Source organism: Ostrinia furnacalis, unplaced genomic scaffold, assembly GCF_004193835.3.
Source record: "Ostrinia furnacalis isolate ACB-3 unplaced genomic scaffold, ASM419383v2 OfSCF1745, whole genome shotgun sequence".
Lineage (NCBI taxonomy): Eukaryota > Metazoa > Arthropoda > Insecta > Lepidoptera > Crambidae > Ostrinia > Ostrinia furnacalis.
Window position 1 is genome coordinate 202644 of NW_021131984.1, and position 9944 is coordinate 212587.

At 42.1% G+C, this 9944-nt stretch overlaps 1 protein-coding gene across 1 annotated transcript in view; it reads right to left on the minus strand.

Moving 5' to 3' along the window:
- The window catches only part of LOC114353605 (protein furry-like), a 70866-nt gene extending 62101 nt beyond the window's left edge, over positions 1–8765 (minus strand). Inside the window, exons 1-4 of the mRNA XM_028305666.1 lie at positions 8662–8765; positions 8029–8210; positions 7138–7233; positions 2332–2591 (exon numbers count right to left, since the gene is read on the minus strand). Coding sequence (XP_028161467.1) covers positions 2332–2591; positions 7138–7233; positions 8029–8210; positions 8662–8765 — 642 coding nt within the window. The remainder of the gene's footprint in view (positions 1–2331; positions 2592–7137; positions 7234–8028; positions 8211–8661) is intronic.
- Between the last annotated feature and the right edge of the window lie 1179 nt (positions 8766–9944).

The window sequence follows — 9944 nt, forward strand, 5'->3', positions numbered from 1 at the left end:
CTAAAAAAATACATAAAATACACAAAAAATGCCAATAAATAATAAAAAATGATACTTTTTGAAAAAAATCTGCTTAAAAATTCGTATTTTTTTGGTTATTTGATAAATTTCTCCAAAAAATGCCCCTATAACAGGTGGTTTTTATTACTTTTTATTATTTTCTATCGTATTAATTTTGTAAAACCAAAAATCGCATGTCTCTATCCCTATCACAACATTTGCTATGATCCTTTGAACAAAGGCCTGCCACCACATTTTTCTCCGCTCCAGGTAGAGACAATTTTAACCCTAGATAGCTAACCTTCCGGCGTACCCTGTTTAAGCTAACCATCCGTCGAAACGACGGGTATTAAAAAAACATTATTTTTTGGATGAAGTAATTAAAAAAATCTAAGTCTTGTTTACAGTTTGGTTTCTTCATATGNGCGCTCAAATTCGAAGTTTTTCAATGTTTTTTATAATTTATCACTTCACTGCACTTAAGAACACAAAATAACACCAAATTTGTACACTAAAGTCCATTAAATAATAAATTGAAACCATTAAAACAGATCGACCATGCTTCCCGTTCAACTACCCTCCACGGAATCCAGACAAACATTACTATAGTCTATCCAATATAGCTTGATTAGAATGACGGCTGTCAAACGAATGTGACTAGTGCTGGGTATGTTTCGTACGGTTCACATAGATACATATATGATATCATATTAATAAGAAAATATATTGAAAATTTGACATGTAATAAACATTATGAATAAATTTTTTTCCCTTATTCTTATATGTAACGATAAGTTTTCGAAAAAATGATATAAAAAAATGCACCCAATTTTTCTTCATATCTTTATTCATAAAAATGACAATTATGATTTAAATTGAAAGACAGTAAAATTTAAAATTCATGTCAAGGGTGTACAACCTAAGTCGTAGTCATTATCATCAGTGTTCTTCAGTGGTTTTTTCCTCTCGCTAGAGGGCGGTGGGCATCTCTTCTAGAGCAACGGTGCTATGAATACCATTATCATCAGTGTTTTTCAGTGGTTTTTTCCTCTCGCTAGAGGGCGGTGGGCATCTCTTCTAGAGCAACGGTGCTCTATGAATACCCAAAAAATTACCGGTGATTGATTTCCGATGTTTGATTATTTATGAATGAAATGTTTTTTGGTTTTTAATAGTGAACATTGAGAAAAACGTATAACTTGACTTAAATATGTTAAAAAAATAGTTTTAATTTAATATGACATTTGTCGATATGTCCCAACACTAACATTTTTGTAACTCGAGATAACTTTGTAGAGACGTCGTTAATACTCTAGCTTGATTTTTATAATTTCGAATTACTACTTATGGGTGTAATTTAACGCTGCATTTACACGAAATTAACATTTTTATTGGAAGCACTGTCGTCGAAAATATTGTTTGTAGGTCAGACGTGAATTATTTCTTGTCCGCCAATATTTAGCTCTCATTGATCGCTACTACAAAGTTATGTCGTTACTTTTGATGGCAGCTGTCATTCTAATCAAGCTATATTGGATAGACTATAATACCAAAGCCTGGTCGCCGTAGCGACCGCGCCATAGCACGTGTAGAATCCGCTAGAATTGCTGTCGCGACTGTGCGACGGGCGCCCGCAGTGAGTGTGCGAGCGCGACAGCAACATAATTACGCGCGAGCGATAGGGATGGTTAGCTTGGGGTCATTGGACGGGATTCTACGTGTTCACGGATCACGGACCAGGCTTTATAAATGTCAGTGAAATTATACAACAAACTTTCTGAACACAGAAAAACCGGGCCTTACATTAAACGCTTCTCTAAAGCCCTGAGACAATATTTAATACTTAATTTTTTCTACTCAGTTAACGAATATTTAACAATCGATCACCGAAAATAGGAAAATGTGTACGCAATGTGAAAACACGGAACCCTACTTTCAACTAATGACGTAAAGTTACCGTGTCTGAACTGGATCTATTGTTTAGCTACCTACTTTATAATCTAATTTACCTAATTTAAAAGCGCTGATATCCTAAAGCAATAAATGATTAAGCATTCATGTCAATCAGTCAGTAGTTAAAATAAATAAAATAAATATCCTTGGACATTTTACACTGCGCTTCTAGTCCCAAACTAAGCATAACTTGTACTATGGGTACTAGACAACGGATATAAACATACTTATTTTTTTTGTATATACATACATATTATACATAGAAAACACCCAGTCCAATATAAACAAATATGTTCATGCACACAAATGTTTGTACTGTGCGGGAATCGAACCCGCAACCTCCGGTATAGTAGTCCGTTTCGAACCACTACACCAAACGGCCGACAAAGTCGGTTTACCTTTAGCCGTGATGTCTTCGTACTGCCACAGCGGCATATGCGAGGGCCTGTTCGCCAAGAAGTGCACCAGCGACTTGATGAGGTCGGCCACGGGCACTTCGGCGGGCTCCGGCGCGCCGGTCCCGCCGCCGCCGCTCGCGCCGACACCGCCGCCGCCGACGCCAGGCGCGTCCGTCTCGCGAGCCTCCTCCGGCTCGTTGGTTACTATCACCGGCAGCGACGGGTAGTTGTCGCCGTCCGCTGGAATATTAAAAAAAGAAATGAAAATGAAAAAATATTATACAGGGTGTTAGGTAAATGGGTATATGAGCCGACACTAGCCCATGTTAACATGGTCATATAAATGGTATGGTGAAGTCAGAAAATTGATATCTTCATTTGAACTATTTTAATTTTCATACAAATCGGATTTTGTAAAATTTACTTTGTATGAAAATTAAAATCATGATATCAAATTTCTGACTTCACCATACTATGTTAACATGGGCTAGTGTCGGCTCATATACCCATTTACCTAACACCCTGTATATCTTGAAATAATATAATATCTTTAAATAGTAGGTACATTTTGTTTCAAGTGGCTGGGGTCTCCTTTTATGTATAATACCTGTGTTAGGAGGCCCAACTTTTTCTTAAAGTTCAAAGATACTTGTTTGTGTAACACAAAACCAATAAAACTCACAAGTAATTACTAGTGCAAGAACAACGAATAACTGGATAAACTAATTACTAATGTAGCTAATAACCTAGGTACCGAAATTAACTATTTGTTGCTTAGCAAAAGCAACGCCCATCACAGGATAGAAAGTGTCCCGTGCTGATATGACGTGTGCGTGATAACAATTCAGTTTTACAAAAGTAAAACATTTTTTAAACTGGAACAGTGGATATTAAAATCAACTGGAACAGTAGATTTTTTCTGTTTGCGCTACAAGCTTTCGAAATTATTTGAACCTTGAATACAATAATTTTAATTTTAGTATACTGCATTTCAGAATAAAAGCCTGTTTTTAAAAAGGTTATTTTTTACTATACACTTTTTAGTTGTTTCCCAATCTCAGGGCCCTGGTCATTATTTAGCACCAAAGTGCTCGGAAAGACGAATTAAACGAACCCAAACCACAGAATAAGTAATAGTACAGGTACAGAAGGATTACTCCGCAAGACGATTTAAATAAATGCGAGTATTGCTACGACGCGATACAGTGGAATTCAGCTCGCACAGCACTACGTACCTACAATTTTATTCACCTACAAGTTTTGTCTCTTTCTATCGCGTGCCTCTGAACTCTTCTTACGTTGTTAGGGTTGCTGTCTAGTGAAAAATTAATTAATCTACTTATATGTAATGAGGTACGTATGTAGGTAAGTACGCATTCATTATGGAAAACCTTGGGAGTGGCCTTTGTCCAGCAGTGGACGTCATTTGGCTGAAACGAACGAACGCATTCTGAGCAGTAGTCATGGTAGGTTAGGTTCCATACTATCCTAAGAATTATTGATTACCTACATGACCAACATACCTTTCAGCATCTTTGGGAAGCGAAAAAAAAGATAAATCCGGTGTAGATTTCTTTTCGAATTTAAACACCCGAACCCCGCACAATATTTATTTCTCTTTATGTCCATTTTTAAATAATACTTCGATCATAGAATTAGGTACATACTACAACGCACGCCAGCGTCCTGTCGTGCGCGCGCGTGACACTCGACTGATATAATACCCGCCGGCGGGGCGCTTCGCTGTAGGTAATTATCGGATGTACCGCGCGGAGTGAGCCAGGCCTGCCCAAACTCGATAAGATTCCGCCGTTTCGTTTAGGAGTTCCTATGGCCACCTCCTGACTCCATCATCCGGACCCTGGACATCATCTCGCACTAAAGTTCTCAAAAAGACAAATCCAACAAACCAAACCCAAACTCGATGAGTTTCCGCCGTTTCGTTTAGGAGTTCCTATGGCCACCTCCCGAATCCATCATCAGGACCCTGGACATCATCTAGCACTAAAGTTCTCGAAAAGACAAATCCAACAAACCCACACTCGATGAATTTCCACCGTTTTGTTTAGAATTTTCTATGGCCACCTCCCGAATCCATCATCAAGACCCTGGACATCATCTAGCACTAAAGTTCTCGAAAAGACAAATCCAACAAACCCAAACTCGATGAGTTTCCGCCGTTTCGTTTAGGAGTTCCTATAGCCACCTCCCGAATCCATCATCAGGCACCTGTACATCATCTAGCACTAAAGTGCTCAAAAAGACAAATACAACGAACTCAAATACGATGCGGTTCCGCCGTTTCGTTTAGGAGTTCCTATAGCCACCTCCTGACTCCATCATCAGACCAGCTCAATGATACCATAACATTACATTGTCATCGTACTTACATAAATATACCAAATTTCTGGTCAATCGGTTGAGGAGAACTGGTCTTAAATTCAATTGCAAGATTTGTCCCACAGTAACTAAACTAACTTGTAAAAATGACGACAGACACCAGACATGTGAAAGTAATAAAAAGCTTGTAATAAACAAATATTTTGATATACTCATGATACAGAAAAAGAAAGTTATCACGTATAGTTGCAATTTGGTCAACTAAATAACTAAATGTCGTTTACATTATAACCTTTTATAAATTATAAATAACTTATAAAATCGAACTGCCTATAGCGGGAATCGAACCCAAGACCTTCCGCTTACCGGAAGAATGCTCTTCCAACTGAGCTATTATTATAATAATAATAAAATTGGCAACACCTTGCAATTTAACGCTGCTTAAATAATAATACTGTAAACTTTATCAAAATACAAACAATATATTTTTTGCGTGAAAGACTAACAAACCTGCATTAAACCATTCTAACAAACTTAAAAAGATAATAAGATCAGTAATTTGTATTGCACAAAACAATTATTTAATTTAGCATAAGCATGTAGCCGCAGCCAGCTTGAGTATTTTTCAATCACAAAAGTGATTTGAAATCACCAAAGCTGTACTGAGGTAATGCTATATATGTTTTTGAAGCACACCCGTGGTATAGGTGTGCTTTCCAAAAATTTGAACAATTTCTTCTAAAATAAAAAACTTATAGCATCAAAGTCAACCTACGGTGTTATAAAATCAGGAAAATTCAAAACGAACCGCGAGCTAACGAAGGATAGCGCCATCTGTGAGTGAACGGACAAGACGTCTGGTCTACGTGGAATGCCGCGCGTGTACGGATCTAATGGCGGCACTGGCGTGACGCAAGTACACAAGCGGGAAAATGACCGAGACGAAGCGCGAGCTCGCATATTATGGAATCGCGAAGTATGGGCTACGTACGGCGAAACTAGCCGAAGTGCGTGTTCACACTATTACATTTCGACCAAGCAGATAGTGTGATCGCTTAATGAGCAGATATTGTCCGCATATTGAGTAGATGAAAAGTGAAATACGATACATACAGTGCAATGTATTCATTATTTTAATGTACGATTTACTTAAAGGTTATAAAGTTGTTTATATGAGCTACTTCGTAATATAATAGTTTGTGATAGACTGACTTGGTGACGTAAACTTAATCGAAACATTCTGTTTCAATATACAATAAAGAACTTACATACTTACTTAGTAAATAAAGTCATTCGTCGTGGAAAAAATATGTTATTATTTCGATATTCGATAATGTTGTAAATTTGCGATTGGTAATTCGTCATTTCATACTTTTTTACCTGCATAAATCGTACTTAATTCAGTAGTACAGACGAAATAAGTGTCTTGGTAGCTATAGATATCCTACAAAAAACCGTCCAGCTATGAAATTTTTCAGGAGGGCGATAATGTTTGTGTTAGGTTGAGTTGCACTACTTTATTTTAACTGTGACAATAATTTTTGTATGGAGTTAGACTTTTTGATGTTTGTCAAAGTTACAGCAAGCTGGTGCAACTCTGAATAAGTATGTTTTTTGTGATTTGGTTGTTATAAAATGTCATTTACAGATCAATGGTGGTACAGAAAATTGAGTTTTTTTTTAATGTTTGTTGCGGCGCTTCTTCTCAGCACTTGCCAAATGTTTGCCTCGAAGCGCTGGTAGGGCAAAAAAAGAATGAGACATGTATAGGCTCCTTAAGAGCATTTGACGATTTGCAAGTACTAATTTAATTAGTCTAAACAAATAAAGAAAATTTTGAAAATTTTGATTTTGAAATGAAAATAAAATTGCTTTATTTCTTTGAATTAAAATTTGATTTTAAATTTTGTGTGTGTTTGTGCGTTTTACCACAGAATAATAATAAGTACTACGTACAGAAGTTTTACTTCGCGAAGGTATTTAAAAAAAAATATGCTCAATGTCATTAACAATATGGTGTTATTTAGCCTGTCTCAAGAGTCAAGCACCATTTTGTTGACAAACGTCAGTGATCGGCACTGCGCCGAAGCTATAGGGCTGACTTCGGTAAAATGATGTGACGTGAGGTGCCAAACTGCGGAAAATGGCGGAGGAAATACATGATTTAGCACGAATTATCATGAATAATATTAACTACTTATCTCTCAGTGTCTTGAGGCAACTTAAAAAATTACATTATGTGTTTTTATTATTATTTAGGCAGTTAAATACTGCACAGTATTAAGTACACGATTTTCTTTATTTTCTTTCATCATACACAAGAATACGCGTGCGTGAGTCAATTCGCTCGTATGTGAGGCCTTGTCGAATATTATCCTGTAGGTGGGCCATCGTGCGTGTTTTGTTTTCGATGTAAGCTCGCGGAGATGAACAGGCCTGGTTTTACCTTCGGGCGTGACCTGCGGGTCGGAGCTGAGCGAGCGCGCGTGCGAGCGCGGCGAATGCGCGCACGCAGGCTGGCTGTCGAACGCCGCGTCCGGCTCTGCAAGCGACGAGATTGCACGTTACTACGACAGTTAAATACACAGCGGGAAGAGTGGTACAGACGATTGTTTTAACTTCTATTGTACTAAATACCTTTACGACAGTCAACGACAGTTAAATACACAGTGGGACAAGTGGGACAGATGACTGTAATTGAATTTCTATTGTACTAAATACCTTAAGAATCTGAGGTTCGTTCGCTCCAAACGTCAGACGAAGGAAACAATATTTGGTTTCATACGTTCACTGCTGGATAATGGCCACCTCCAAGTGTACGGGCGGGAGGCAGTGGTTGTAAGGCACCGCTCCCGTGCCCGGGATATGCGGTCAGGAAGGGAACTAACTCCCTAGGGAGCCTAGAGTCCCTATTCCCTAAGACACTAAGTCCCTAGAGCCCTAGCCCTGCCTAACAATAGTTACATAGATATAATAAGTGTTGAGAGGAAGGAGGCTGTGCCCAGGTCGCCCAGGGCAGCAGCGTTAGGACGGCAGGTAGGCGGCGGGGACCCGCTGCCAGCCCGGCAGACTCACCGGACTGATCATAGCGACGGCTAAGGGTGTCTTGGCCGCAGCGGGGGGAAATGAGACACAACGACGGACGGTTGATATCTGATTTATTGGTATTAACTATTGCTATTTATACATGGTTTATTGTTTGTACACATTTAAAGGTATTTGTTAGTGTGCCGTCGTTGTAGAGTGCCGACGGTGCACGCTGAGGGTTCATGGGTCGCCCGGCGGTCAATGCTGACGGTGCAGCAGGATGTACGATCGTGCTCGTACATATTGGCACCTCGCAGAAGAAGAAGGAGCGGAGGATGCTGCACGTGGCTGCCCTGCTGCCCGATGACCGAAGACCTTGGCTGCCGGTGACTCCATGAGTGGTTGATGACCCAGGTGGTGGACCTCTGGTTGGCTGTCCACTTGATGTCCACCTGGCTGGTTGATTGACCAGGCAGCTCGCGGGCCTGGCTCCTGGTGATGCCATAGGTTACCAATATTAGTTAGGCGGGGGAAATTATACAACTATAACTACCAATACTGTTGTCCATCACTACCATCCATTAATTCCTAGTTTTCCTACCAACGACAACTACCATCATCAACGACAACTACCATCACCAACGACAAGTACCATCATCTACCACCAAGTTGAGCAACTACCACCATCATCAGAACATCACCAACCTGACAGCAGCGGATCAGTTACCGGCCTCCCGGAAGTGGGTCTCACCGGTAACCGAGAAGTCGCAGATGCTGTGCAGCGCAACATAAGCCAAGAGGGCACCAATGAAGAGGACAACAGCCAGGAGACAAGCAGCCTGGATAATCGACCAACCACTGAGACATCAGCCTGGCCACACCAGCGCCAGGCTCCACACCAGCTGCCTGGCTACACCAGCGCCAGGCCCACCATCAGCCTAACCACACCAGCGTCAGGCTCCACACCAGCAGCCTGGCCAAACCAGTGCCAGGTTCACCATCAGCCTGACCATACCAGCCTGGCCACACCAGCGCCAGGCCGACCATCAGCCTGACCACACCAGCGTCAGGCTCCACACCACCAGCCTGGCCACACCAGCGCCAGGCCCACCATCAGCCTGACCACACCAGCCTGGCCACACCAGCGCCAGGCCCACCATCAGCCTGACCACACAGCCTGGCCACACCAGCGCCAGGCCCACCATTAGCCTGGCCACACCAGCGCCAGGCTCAACAGCAGCCTTGGCCACACCAGTGCCAGGCCTCACCAGCGCCAGGCCCGCGAGCATCCTGGCATCACCAGGAGCCAGGCCCGCGAGCTGCCTGGTCAATCAACCAGCCAGGTGGACATCAAGTGGACAGCCAACCAGAGGTCCACCACCTGGGTCATCAACCACTCATGGAGTCACCGGCAGCCAAGGTCTTCGGTCATCGGGCAGCAGGGCAGCCACGTGCAGCATCCTCCGCTCCTTCTTCTTCTGCGAGGTGCCAATATGTACGAGCACGATCGTACATCCTGCTGCACCGTCAGCATTGACCGCCGGGCGACCCATGAACCCTCAGCGTGCACCGTCGGCACTCTACAACGACGGCACACTAACAAATACCTTTAAATGTGTACAAACAATAAACCATGTATAAATAGCAATAGTTAATACCAATAAATCAGATATCAACCGTCCGTCGTTGTGTCTCATTTCCCCCCGCTGCGGCCAAGACACCCTTAGCCGTCGCTATGATCAGTCCGGTGAGTCTGCCGGGCTGGCAGCGGGTCCCCGCCGCCTACCTGCCGTCCTAACGCTGCTGCCCTGGGCGACCTGGGCACAGCCTCCTTCCTCTCAACACTTATTATATCTATGTAACTATTGTTAGGCAGGGCTAGGGCTCTAGGGACTTAGTGTCTTAGGGAATAGGGACTCTAGGCTCCCTAGGGAGTTAGTTCCCTTCCTGACCGCATATCCCGGGCACGGGAGCGGTGCCTTACAACCACTGCCTCCCGCCCGTACACCAAGGATTTCCATAACCACCGGTTCTGCATCTAGGAGCTTTTCATGACATTTACCAGATCGTCATAGATACGGCATTTAGTTTTTGTACCTCAAATTATGTGTGCAATAAAGATTTTATACATATAAATCGTCCGTCTACCTAGTGTGAAGTCTTTCGGTTTATGATCGTCGATCGAGAACTCATCTTTGAGTGGTTTACCAGCAGGGCTGGCTACAG